Source organism: Schistocerca nitens, chromosome 3, assembly GCF_023898315.1.
Source record: "Schistocerca nitens isolate TAMUIC-IGC-003100 chromosome 3, iqSchNite1.1, whole genome shotgun sequence".
Lineage (NCBI taxonomy): Eukaryota > Metazoa > Arthropoda > Insecta > Orthoptera > Acrididae > Schistocerca > Schistocerca nitens.
Genome location: NC_064616.1, coordinates 212,794,185 through 212,807,934, shown reverse-complemented (window position 1 = coordinate 212,807,934; position 13,750 = coordinate 212,794,185). Strand labels below are relative to the sequence as shown.

At 38.4% G+C, this 13,750-nt stretch overlaps 1 protein-coding gene across 1 annotated transcript in view; it reads right to left on the bottom strand.

Annotated features, from left to right (window-relative positions):
* The window catches only part of LOC126248166 (cyclic AMP-dependent transcription factor ATF-2), a 209,106-nt gene that overhangs the window by 161,762 nt on the left and 33,594 nt on the right, over positions 1-13,750 (bottom strand). Inside the window, exon 3 of the mRNA XM_049948924.1 lies at positions 5,183-5,325. Coding sequence (XP_049804881.1) covers positions 5,183-5,325 — 143 coding nt within the window. The remainder of the gene's footprint in view (positions 1-5,182; positions 5,326-13,750) is intronic.

Sequence of the window (13,750 nt, the reverse complement as noted above, 5' to 3'; positions counted from 1 at the left end):
GGAGTCCTTGGGTAACAAACAAGATACTAAATTTAATTAACAGCACGAGAATAAAAAAAAAAAAAAATCAGCAAATGATGCAATCAACAGGAAACACAAACATCTAAAGTGCAAAAAAGCAAAACAGGAATAGTTAAGAAGAGAAATGCAAAGCTGGAGAAGCATGCATTAATAGAGGAAAAATTGATGTTGCTTGTAGGAAAACTGAAGAAACCTTCAGAAGAAAGAGAAGCAGCTGTATGAATATCAAGAGCTTGGATGGCAAGCCAGAACTATGCAAAGACAGGAGAGCTGAAAGGTGGAAGGACTATATAAAAGGGTTATACAAGGGAAATGAAGTTTTGAGACAATATTGTCGCCGAAGAAGCTGAGTAGTTCCGTGGTGTAGTGGCTATGATACTAAACTGTTGCATGGAGGATCGTGAGTTCAAAACGCACCTGCACTGTACAATTTTAATTTCTATATTCAGTTCGAGTACATTCTAGAAGTATCCACAAATGTCAAGAATCATTGTACTGGAATGTTCTGTAGCTGTATATACACTGTATGTGTTCTGGTCGGAGGCAGTTCACTCCGCACTCTTGTACGTGCAAGTGCTGAGTAAACCTTCACTAAGTGAAGTTGGTGTTCATCATTCATCTAACTACACCTTCTTCTACGTGACAATCTTACAGAAAGTGAAGATGAAGTAGATGAAGATGAGACATGGGATGTGATATTCTGAGACAAATTTGACAAAGCACTGAAAGATAATAGCTGAAACAACACACCAGAAGTAGACAACATTCCCTCAGAACTATTTACATCCTTAGGAGAACCAACCACGACAACACTATTCCATCTGTTATGCAACATATATGAGACAGGTAAAAACACCCTCAGACTTCAAGAAGAATGTAATTCCAGTTTCAAAGAAGGCAGGTGCTGATTGGTGACAATATTACTGAACCATCAGTTTAATAGGTAATGGCTACAAAACATTAACACAAATTATTTATACAAAAATAGAAAGACTGGTGTAAGTTAGCCTTCAGGAGAAATGTAGAAAAATGTGATGCAATAATCCCACTAGAACTTACCTTAGAAGATAGACTGAAGGTAGTCAAACATATGTTTATAAGATTTGTGAATTTAGAGGAAACTGCTGACAATGTTGTCCTTGAAATTCTGATGTGGGAATAAAATACAGGGAATGGTAGGTTATCTGCAATTTGTACAGAAAAAGAGATTGTAGTTATGAGAATTGAAAGACATGAAAGCACTGCAATACTTGTAAAGACAGTGAGAAAGGTTGGTAGCCTATTGCCCATTTCAATCAACCCCTGTACAATCAACTAGCAGTAACCAAACAGAAATTTGGAAAAGGAAATTAAGCTCAGGAAGAAAAAGTTTTGAGATTTGTCAAAAAATTTTATTTTAATTCTGTCCAAGATGCTAAAATACTTAGAAGATTAGCTGAATGTAATGAGTAGTCTTCAAAACAGGTTGTAATACGAGCAACAATTAAAGTAAAACAGGGCTAATAGAGTATAGTCAAATTAAATCAGGCAATGACGAGGAAATTAGATTAGCAAAACAGACAATAAAAGAAGTAGATGAGCTTTGCTGTTTCAGCGGTAAAATAACTGACTAGCCACAGTACAGACGACATAAAATGCAGATTGGTAACAGCAAGAGAAGTATTGTACAAAACAGATATACTTGAAGAGGGAGGGAGGGAATCCAAATTGCAGAAGGGAACTATAGTAAGCAAATTGAAGTGAATGTAGGAGCAGTAGTTACGCAGACATGAAGAGGTTTGCACAGGATATGTTGGTTTAGACAGCTGCATCATAGTAATATTTGGGCCAGAGATCACAACCACCACAACGAGTCTACCTAAATATTATAGAATTATTTTATGCAAATGCCACAAACTATAATTTTTACATGCATTTGCGTATTGCAATACAAGGGCTGTTCAAAAAGTATCCGACTTTTTTTTTTATTGTCGAAACCAACAATGGCATCAGGAGGCATGTGCATGCTCTGTATTTTTGTAGGCATACATAGTGTGCATGCCTCATTTTTTTCAGGGCTGTGGAAACAACCAGTCACTGGCTGGTCATTGACAAGTGAACACATGTAAGTGATAGTTGTCGGATTTTGTGTTGTGGGCAAAATGACAGAAAATGTGGAACAACATTATTGCATCAAATTCTGTTTAAAGCTTGGTAATTCTTTAGTTGAAACAATATGAAAAATTTGACAAGTGTCTAGGGACGATTACAGGTACCACACTTATAAAGGAATGGTGCAACCACATCAAAGTGGAGAGCGAAGCATGTTCAGGTAGGCCCTCAACATCCACAAACGAGGTTGTTATTGATCAGTAAAGACAATGTTGATGCAGGATAGATGAATTCTGATCAGAGAACTTGCAGATGAGGTCAAAATTAATATTAGATCCATTCATTCCATTTTAACAGAACACTTGGACCTCAGGAGGATCTCAGCAAAATTTGTACCAAAGCTGCTAACAACTGAGCAGAAGCAATTTTGTCTGGAGATAGCAGGAGATGTGCTGGATACTGTAAACAGTAATCTCAACTTTCTCAATACAGTGATCACTGGTGATGAGTTCTGGGTTTATGGGTATGACAAAGCAACAAAGTTTCAGTCAATGCAATGGAAGTACCCACCATCCCCAGACACAAAAAAGTAAAGCATGCCTGCAGCAACATGAAAGTCATGCTGCCCGCCTTTTTTGACTCCAATTGCATGGTCCATCACGAGTATGCCTCAGAAGGTACTAATGTCAATAAGGAGTACTACCAAAAGGTTCTACATGAAGCAGTGAGAGGCAAATGGCTGAACTTGCAGGCAGCAGGCTGTTGGCAACTTCACCATGATAGCAAATCTGCTCATTGTTCTCAATTAATACAGAGTTTTTTGACCAAATACAACATGGCTGTGGTTTTCAGCCTCCTTATTTCCCTGACCTAGCACCAAGTGACTTCTGGCATTTCTATAAACTGAAAAAGACTGTCAACGGAACTAGATTTCAGAACAGCGAAGACATTATGCAGAATTCAACAGGGCAGCTGTGCACCATACTGACACAGGCTTTCCAGCAATGCATCCGGCAATGGCAGCAGTGTTGGGACAAGTGTCTAGAACCTGAGGGGGACTACGTTGAAGATGACTAGTTTCAAACAATTTTATCTGAATAAAGACTGCTTTTATGAACAATAGTCGTATACTTCTTGAACAGCTCTCATATATCAATGCTGATAGGGATAGCTATTTGTAATTATTAATTTTTTTCTCTTTCTTGTGTTCCTTCCATTCTCACAATGCTTTCCACCAAACACTATGGTACGTGTATCTATTGTGAAATGTCGGCTCAACAACAGCGATCATATGTCAATTAAAAGAGTGCATTGGGTATCATCCACAAAAAAATTACATAAACCAACCCCTTCACAATTGTGAATGAACTGTACTGGAATTAGAGTCTGATCACCTATCATATATATAATACCTGAAGAAAAAAATACATTAATTATGCCTCATTACAGTTGTCTTCAGCAAAGGAAGATGCACAATGCTGCAGCCAAAATTTCTAATCACTTACCCAGTGATATAAGACACCTGACAGACAGAGAAGTAAACTGTGAAAGTTTCTCCTTGACAACTCGTATTCCATAGAACAATGTCCATTATTATAATGTGTATAAGGTGGTGGGTGGGAATTACTAAGTCAAATCTGCATGTCCTTTTTTTCTTAAAAACACCCACTGGTAAATGATCTGCACATAGCCATATTTACAAAATAATTTGTGATATGAATATAAAATGACTCAGTCCACATCATTACAATTTATCATGCAAATACTCCATGGAACATGAAACTAACTAAGAGGTTAACAATGTGCCATATAACCATGCAAACAACTCAGGGACCATCTGTTAGAGCTAGAAAGAAGGAGAATGGAAACTGACATTTCTACGCTAAATGTAAGTGACTGAAGAAAATAAATTACAAGGATGTCTGTTGTCTCGATGTAAATAACAGCAGCTTGGAATGTTTAAAAGTCTCTGGTTTTTTAATTAGTGGATACATATTCTGGCTGCCAGAAAACTGAAATATGCAAGGCTAGTTGCAAGATTACTCTATATCTGCTCTACAATACATATAAAAATTTAAAATGATGCAATTTGGTTAGTGGCAGCCACATTGAAAAGGATGTTGAAGATTATCAAACACTTCACGGAGGAATCTTGCAGAAAATGTTTTGTGTTATGTTAATTATCCTCCAATCAATTAAGGTCTTAGTTATTTGGTCAGCTATGTGAAAATATTATAACTATACTAAAGAACAAAAAATACTATGGTATAACATGAAAAAATGTCATATGGCTCTCAGCTTTGTGCATGCTTTCCAATTTGGCACCACATTGGCAGTTTCCATGTCAATTATTCAATTAACTACTCAATGCACCTAACAAAGCTCTGTATAACCCATTCCATACTCTCCCACAACACAAAAAATGTGATTATATGGTTTACTAATTGACTCCAAAGTGAGAAGACCATTATGATACCAGTGAGTCATTGGAGTACGCAGAAACATTTCCCAGAAGTCACTTTAATGTGTATCATTTATATCAGTCACTAAAATTGTTTGCAACACTGTATCATGTGGTTTTCTAATAGCAATGTCTTATGTTTGTACTGAAGATTCATACAAGGTTGAAATTGTGTGTCGTACCTGGCCACAAACTCAGCTCTCACTAAGCAAATGTGAATTTTGGATCTGTACACAGTTAAAATCTGTCACAAATATACATTTCAGTTCCTATTTCAACAGAAAAAGATACTTCACATGTAACCAACCCTTTTGACAATGCTTCCTCATTCACTGATACATCTTTCACAGGTGGTATTTCTGAAGAACTTTGGAAGAAAGTCTTTTTCAAATTTAATAATGTGAGAGGGATAATGGAAGACTTGTTTTGACCCACTGCGCTAACTTGTGACATTAGAGATATCACATTAGAGCAGCATTTATTTCAATCCTGGGCTCTCTCTCTCTCTCTCTCTCTCTCTCTCTCTCTCTCTCTCTCTCTCGCTACAGTATTAAGCAAGGTGGTGAAGCTAGTAAGAGACATTCGATATACCAAAAAATCATGAAATACCTCAGGCATTGAGATTCCAGCTTTCGATGCTTCAAATGCTTTCCTGAATGTTTCTTCAAATGGGTTCACATTTTGCAAATCTTGAAACAAACCAACTTCTTCACAATTGCGAATGAAACGTGTCGGAGTAGGTGTCTGATCAGCTGCCAAAATAGAGATATCATACATACTACAGAATAACATGTTTTAATATTCTTAATAAACAAACATAATAATCAGTGTTAAGTTTTTATAAAGTAATTAGTCTACTTTACTAGACAACTGAATAACAGAGAGAATTTCAATCATTAAAGTAACTGCTGGATCAGTATCATCCTATATAAATGATGGTATGCAATGTTTTACTCTAATTTTATAAAAATGTGCAGGTGGGATCAGAGTAAGATCTTACACATATAATCAAGCATGAGGTGTTCCAAACACATTTGCAATACCTTGAAATCATCACAATTCAATAAATATTTTTCTCTCAGTTTCAATTTTTTGCAGCTCTTCCCATCTCATTCTACACCACCTACAAACAGTTTACCTTTTTACACATAATTATTTTCTAGATGTAAATATTTTATTCTGAGTGTATTTAAATGCATATCCGAATAACTACTACAACCTACGTCCTTTTGTACCTCGTTACTGTATTATCTGTTGGTTTACCTTTGCAACTTTAACCTCCACAGGTCCCTCCAGTATTAGACTGGTCATTCCTGATGTCTCAGTATGTGTCCTATCAACCAATGCCTTCTTTTAGTCAAGTTATTCCACAAATTTCTTTTCTCTCCAGTCCTACTCAGTACTGCCTCGTTAGTTATGTCATCTACACACCTAATCTTCAGCAGTCTCCTGTAGCACCACATTTCAAAAGCTTCTGGTCTCTTCTTGTCTGAACTGTTTATTGGCCACATTTCACGCCCACAGTTACACTCAGACAAAACACTAAAACATATAAAACACTAAAATACACATTCAATGTTAACTTTCGGCCGTTCCATATAAATTCAACGAGGTCTCCCTCCTCCACCATCATGAGTTTCATTCACATTTTTATGTGAACATTTACACATGCCCTAATAAACAATGGTAAAGTTTAACATTCATCGAAGCAATCCTGGCAGAGATGTAGTCACTTCAATTTCATGCATGACTCTGTGCAGAGTGAGCGTGAATATCTGGCAACTATTAGCTGTTATATGTCAGTCAGTACATTGTTGAAAGAAATGAAATTTGGCCATCTTGTATAACTTCATGCATTATCTTAAGAATAATAATGAAAATAATTTTACTAGCTATATTCAGCCAGAAATATTTAGGCAAAATCACCCAAAAAATTTCACAGTTTGTCTTCTTATGTCTTGGGAGATCAAGGCATGATCAATGTGAAACTTGGGTTGCAGTAACCTAACGAGACAGGGCCCTCAAATATGAAGTTTAATTTACGTAATCACTTTTCAAAAGTGAATAAATTAAGTGTGAAGTTCAAGATTTTGTAAAAAGATCAAAGATGCATTATTTTTGGCCTGAATTTGTAAAAAACTGTTGTCTAGAAAACTTTTGAAACTGGAATAATTAGGAAGACCATGGTTTTAAACACAGAAAAGTGTATTTGATTATCCAAAGTGGACTAACAAGGCTAGATAATTTCAATCAAAGTTGGACACGAAAATTGTGACACAAAAGAAAAGTAAAATGTGGATTCTCATCTCTCTTTGACACCCCCCCCCCCCCTCCCAAACAGCACAATGGGTTTAATTTCCAACAAGGGCCAACAGTGCTACATAAATTGAGGCAAAGTAGTGGGAACAATTGCAATGCAAATGGAGCTTTAACTTTGCCTTCTTATATCAGTCAATTAAAGGCACGATAAACATGAAACTTTGGACACAACAACTTAGCAATATACAGTTCTCCAATATAAAATATCATTCACATACTCCTTTTTAAATTTCTATAAATCAGTTCTAACTTGATATTTGTAAAAATTACAAAAACAGATCACATTCAGTCTACTTTTAGAAAATCTGTTTTCGATAACTAGTTTCAAACTAATCACTGATGGAAAGAACATGTTTTCAAGCAGCCAAAAATTCACCTTTCATTTTAGAATATGCGCTAACAAGACCTCAAAATGATCACCAAATCTGAGGGAATGTCCATGGCAACAGGCTACATTGCAGCAATCTGTTGTCCATGTTTTGTTGCATGTGGTTTTTATTTTTAAACTGACAAGTAATAACTTGGTCCATAGTGACATTACCACCATCAGTTCAAAAACACAAACTGGCAACTCCATTGCCATAAGGGATCACACCCAGCAGTTGTTCAATACCAACCATACATGGGTTTCTTCATCCATGTTCCCAAGGCTGTAATTTGGTTTCTTATTTTAGGTTCCAAAGCCTTGTTGTGGTACCTGTCTGCTTACAAATACTTATCTCTGATTCTCAAATCTGTAGTAGTATCTCAAATACGCAGTAGAGAAAAAATAATATCAGTTTCGATTTTAATCTTCTCAACATTGCAGTTTACATTTTTCGGAATTTTTGAGCTACTTTTTGCAGTTCACTTCCTGCAAATTCGTAATTGGCTGGATGATGATATTGAAGGAACAGAAAACACAGAAATGAGGTGTTGTTCTGGACCCAACAAGCATCCTGTATTTTGAGCCAATAAAACAAATAATGTGGGCCTTGAGGATGCATAGATTTTACCAGTGTATCATTTGACTTAGAGTCACGTGGTACAAATTGATAATCTCTCGTATCGGCAACCATGCTGCTTTCTCACTGTCTCTCTTCTTGAAACTTTTTGCTTTCTTTGATTTCTTGTTTTGGAGTAAATACAGGGTGGAGAAAAGTTGCATCACAAAATTTTAATTTTGGATAGCTGATGCCAGTAGGAACCAAACTTACTAATGTTGTGTAGGTCGACAACGCACCATTTTCAAACTATGGAAACTTGGCATCATGCGCTCCGATTGGCAGTATCCAGTGCACCTGGCAACAGGGCAATCCCACGGCCAATTGGAGCACATGATGCCAAGTTCCATAGTTTAAAAAACTATGCATTGCTGACCTACACAACATTAGTAATTTTGGTTCCTATTGGTATCAGCTATCTAGGGTTAAAATTTCATGACACAATTTTTCTCCACCCTGTATATGTACTTGATGCTGCATATATTTTGGAGACAAAAGTTGAACAGATCTGTTGGCATCAACATTTTATTTGTTGATGGCCTTTGTAGGCTTGCATAAGTAGCTAATCACCTGACTATGCCACAAAACCCATCTACATCTACATCTACATGACTACTCTGCAATTCACATTTAAGTGCTTGGCAGAGGGTTCATCGAACCACAATCATACTATCTCTCTACCAATCCACTCCCGAACAGCGCGCGGGAAAAACGAACACCTAAACCTTTCTGTTCGAGCTCTGATTTCTCTTATTTTATTTAGATGATCATTCCTACCTATGTAGGTTGGGCTCAACAAAATATTTTCGCATTCGGAAGAGAAAGTTGGTGACTGAAATTTCGTAAATAGATCTCGCCGCGACAAAAAACATCTTTGCTGTAATGACTTCCATCCCAATTCGCGTAGCATATCTGCCACACTCTCTCCCCTACTACGTGATAATACAAAATGAGCTGCCCTTTTTTGCACCCTTTCGATGTCCTCCGTCAATCCCACCTGGTAAGAATTCCACACCGCGCAGCAATATTCTAACAGAGGACGAACGAGTGTAGTGTAAGCTGTCTCTTTAGTGGACTTGTTGCATCTTCTAAGTGTCCTGCCAATGAAACGCAATCTTTGGCTCACCTTCCCCACAATATTATCTATGTGGTCTTTCCAACTGAAGTTGTTCGTAATTTTAACACCCAGGTACTTAGTTGAACTGACAGCCTTGAGAATTGTACTATTTATCGAGTAATCAAATTCCAATGGATTTATTTTGGAACTCATGTGGATCACCTCACACTTTTAGTTATTTAGCATCAACTGCCACCTGCCACACCATACAGCAGGGGCGGGCAAACGTTGCACGCGCCTCATGAGCACACGGCGCTGCACGTGTGCTGCTCGCATGCAATCGTCAAACGGGACAGTGACGACAGCCGGCAGGTTGCGGCAGTGTAGTACTAGGGCCCTGTATGGCATACAGCAATCTTTTGTAAATCGCTTTGCAACTGATACTGGTCTTCGGATGACCTTACTAGACGGTAAATTACAGCATCATCTGCGAACAACCTAAGAGAACTGCTCAGATTGTCACCCAGGTCATTTATATAGATCAGGAACAGCAGAGGTCCCAGGACGCTTCCCTGGGGAACACCTGATATCACTTCAGTTTTACTCGATGATTTGCCGTCTATTACTACGAACTGCGACCTTCCTGACAGGAAATCACGAATCCAGTCGCACAACTGAGACGATACCCCATAGGCCCGCAGCTTGATTAGAAGTCGCTTGTGAGGAATGGTGTCAAAAGCATTCCGGAAATCTAGAAATACGGAATCAACTTGAGATCCCCTGTCGATAGCGGCCATTACTTCGTGCGAATAAAGAGCTAGCTGCGTTGCACAAGAACGATGTTTTCTGAAACCATGCTGATTACGTATCAATAGATCGTTCCCTTCGAGGTGATTCATAATGTTTGAATACAGTATATGCTCCAAAACCCTACCGCAAACCGACGTCAATGATATAGGTCTGTAGTTAGATGGATTACTCCTACTACCCTTCTTAAACACTGGTGCGACCTGCGCAATTTTCCAGTCTGTAGGTACAGATCTATTGGTGAACGAGCGGTTGTATATGAGTGCTAAGTAGGGAGCTATTGTATCAGCGTAATCTGAAAGGAACCTAATCGGTATACAATCTGGACCTGAAGACTTACCCGTATCAAGCGATTTGAGTTGCTTCGCAACCCCTAAGGTATCTACTTCTAAGAAACTCATGCTAGCAGCTGTTCGTGTTTCAAATTCTGGAATATTCCATTCATCTTCCCTGGTGAAGGAATTTCGGAAAACTGCGTTCAATAACTCCGCTTCAGCGGCACAGTCGTCGGTAACAGTACCATCGGCACTGCGCAGCGAAGGTATTGACTGTGTCTTGCCGCTTGTGTACTTTACATACGACCAGAATTTCTTCGGATTTTCTACCAAATTTCGAGACAATGTTTCGTTGTGGAACCTATTAAAGGCATCTCGCATTGAAGTCCGTGCCAAATTTCGCGCGTCTGTAAATTTTAGCCAATCTTCGGGATTTCGCATTCTTCTGAACTTTGCATGCTTTTTCCGTTGCCTCTGCAACAGAGTTCGCACCTGTTTTGTGTACCACGGGGGATCAGTTCCATCTCTTACCAATTTATGAGGTATGAATCTCTCAATTACTGTTGCTACTATATCTTTGAATTTGAGCCACATCTCGTCTACATTTGCATAGTCAGTTCGGAAGGAATGGAGATTGTCTCTTAGGAAGGCTTCTAGTGACACTTTATCCGCTTTTTTCAATAAAATTATTTTGCATTTGTTTCTGGTGGATTTGGAAGAAACGGTATTGAGCCTAGCTACAACGATCTTGTGATCACTAATCCCTGTATCAGTCATGATGCTCTCTATCAGCTCTGGATTGTTTGCGGCTAAGAGGTCAAGTGTGTTTTCGCAACCATTTACAATTCGCGTGGGCTCGTGGACTACCTGCTCGAAATAATTTTCGGAAAAAGCATTTAGGACAATCTCGGAAGATGTTTTCTGCCTACCACTGGTTTTGAACAAGTATTTTTGTCAACATATCGAGGGAAGGTTGAAGTCCCCACCAACTATAACCGTATGAGTGGGGTATTTATTTGTTACGAGACTCAAATTTTCTCTGAACTGTTCAGTAACTATATCATCGGAGTCTGGGGGTCGGTAGAAGGAGCCACTTATTAACTTAGTTTGGCTGTTAAGTATAACCTCCACCCATACCAATTCGCACGGAGTATCTGCTTCGACTTCACTACAAGATAAACCATTACTGACAGACACAAACACTCCACCACCAATTCTGCCTAATCTATCTTTCCTGAACACCGTCTGAGACTTCGTAAAAATTTCTGCAGAACTTATTTCAGGCACAGAGGTTTTCTGTGGCTAGTGCCAAAAAAGTTCCATTCCACATCAATGTTAAAATCGTTTTTGTGGCTACATAGATTGACAAAATTCTTATAATTTCTACATTGTGCAGCTGAAATAATGCATTTTGGTGATCTTTTCTGAGTCAACAATTTTAAAATAAACACATGTACAGATACTATATCATGTTACAAGAGATATGAAATAATGCAACAACTAACAGTTTGTTACATGCTCTCACTGTCATAATAAGCTACAAAAACATGTAATATAGCTTGCAAATTTTCGCAATGAAATTCTTGAGCAGCATCTTAACAACAAACAAATAATTTTCAGCAAAGTCTGCCAGAACAGTCAATTCAGTTTCTCTGAAACCACTCTCCATCAAATTCTACTACTGACTCTGGTGTTTTGATGTATAATGGCGACTAGTCAGCTTCCAAATTTTGCTGGCAAGTTTTTCAATAAGGTTCTCAACTGTTAATACACTTGTTTCCAATGACTCACAGTCAGTGTGGAACCACTGTTTGAATTCTACTGTTTCTTCCGTATACCTGTCATTAAATACTTTTTTCCAAGTGTGCACTCCTCAGAGCTTCTTCACCAGGACAATTCTGACATGTTTGTAACATACATTCCATTGAATTCAAACTACATTCAGTCTTTCCTATCAGTTGTTTGTAGTCCACTTTGATATTAGCAACTTGGAGCATGAGCTTCACATTCTTGTGTATGGTGTGGTCACAAATGGAATATGTACCAGAATCACCAATGGTGAAGCAACACTTTGGTCTGAGGTCACAAAATTTTAAAAAGTCAGTTTCAGCTGCGTATTCATTATGGTACTGTATAAATAGCTCCTTCAGATTACACAACAGGAATAGCTTTTGTATCTGTGTTTTGGAACCATTTAGCCAAACTGACACACTATCTTTTTTACCTGGACAAATTCTACTGAATTCACCATCTTCATAAAAGTTTTCATCTCTATCAGTGACTGATTTTGCCACTGTTTTTTAACTTTTGCATGTGGTGTAGCACAAATGCCTTTCTCCATTTTTAATTTTCAGGCTGACTTAACAGCATGTTCTGAAACACCAAACTTTACTACCTTCTTCTGTACTGACTAACTTTATGGGATCACAGTCAGTAGATGTAGTTTTCTTGACCTGTCAGATATATCAATTTCCTTTCTTAGTTCCTCAATGAGATCAACATAATCTTTACGTAAGTTGTGACCTTTTTATTTATTTATTTTTCTGGGTTGGCTTGGTTGCCCTTCTCCTGAAGAAAATCCTGCAGCAGATGTGATTTTGTATGCAACTGGACATTGCACCCATTCAGATTTCCTTTTTACATAGCTAGGTTCATCTCTAGTGGTTTCACCACAGAAGTGCCTAGAGAAGTCAAACATTGATTGAGTGTTTCCAAAGTTCCATTTGTAACTCATACAGAGATGGAAAAGATTAATGTTGAACTGTAGTTTGAATGTAATCCCCTTAGCATCTAGTGCAAATTTTCTGGCCTGACTTTACATACCTTTTTGCACTTTTCAGAAACCACTGGACATGGTAAGATCTACTTTCAACAATTAACTTTTAGCAGTGTGATTTTTCTTCCCAAATGGATTACAACATGATTTTTGTGCTATTTCATACATGTCAAGGTACTTTACTTTGTGATGCACGCCGACCTGGTCATTATCCATAAGCAGGACCTCTGATCACAGAGAAACAAGGAATTTCTGCCAACCTGACCAACTGCCCATGAACTCAAGCCTGATTTTCTTTGAACAAACTTTGCCATTGTGGCATTTTTGATGTTCACTTTTTTCCAATCACACATTCACGGACTTGATTATCACTCATCAACACACTGGCATCCATTTGAAACATAATTAATGTTATTGGAAATTAAGTTTTACAGTACCTTGTAAGGAGCACTATAATTAACAAGACAGGATCTAAGTAACCATCACATCACTATATGCTGTGCCAGGAGCTCCACTCAAAGAACAACACTGCATCTACAATGTTTTGCATTAAACAAACAGTGAAACACAGAGCACTTTATACTGAATCTTGTAAGTCCACAGGCAAATGGTCAGAATTTTCACAGTGAGAAGGGACCATTTTGGGTCAAAGGGCAGTCTTGTGCCAGGGAAAGGGAGTGCATACCTGCAAGCTGGTCACTTCAGTTGGAGGCGGCCTCAAAAAAAGGCTAAGTTGGCATACAGCAACTGGCAGTGGTGGCCACAGGACTTTGGTTTCATAGTTGCGACACAACTTGGGGTGTGGATCGTAATACGCTGCTGCAGCTCTACAATGCCCTCGTGCTGTCCCGACTGGATTATGGGAGTGTGGCATATGGCTCAGCGTCGCCCTCAGCGTTGCAACTGCTGGACCCCGTTCACCACTGTGGGGTTCGACAGGCGACAGGAGCATTCTGCACC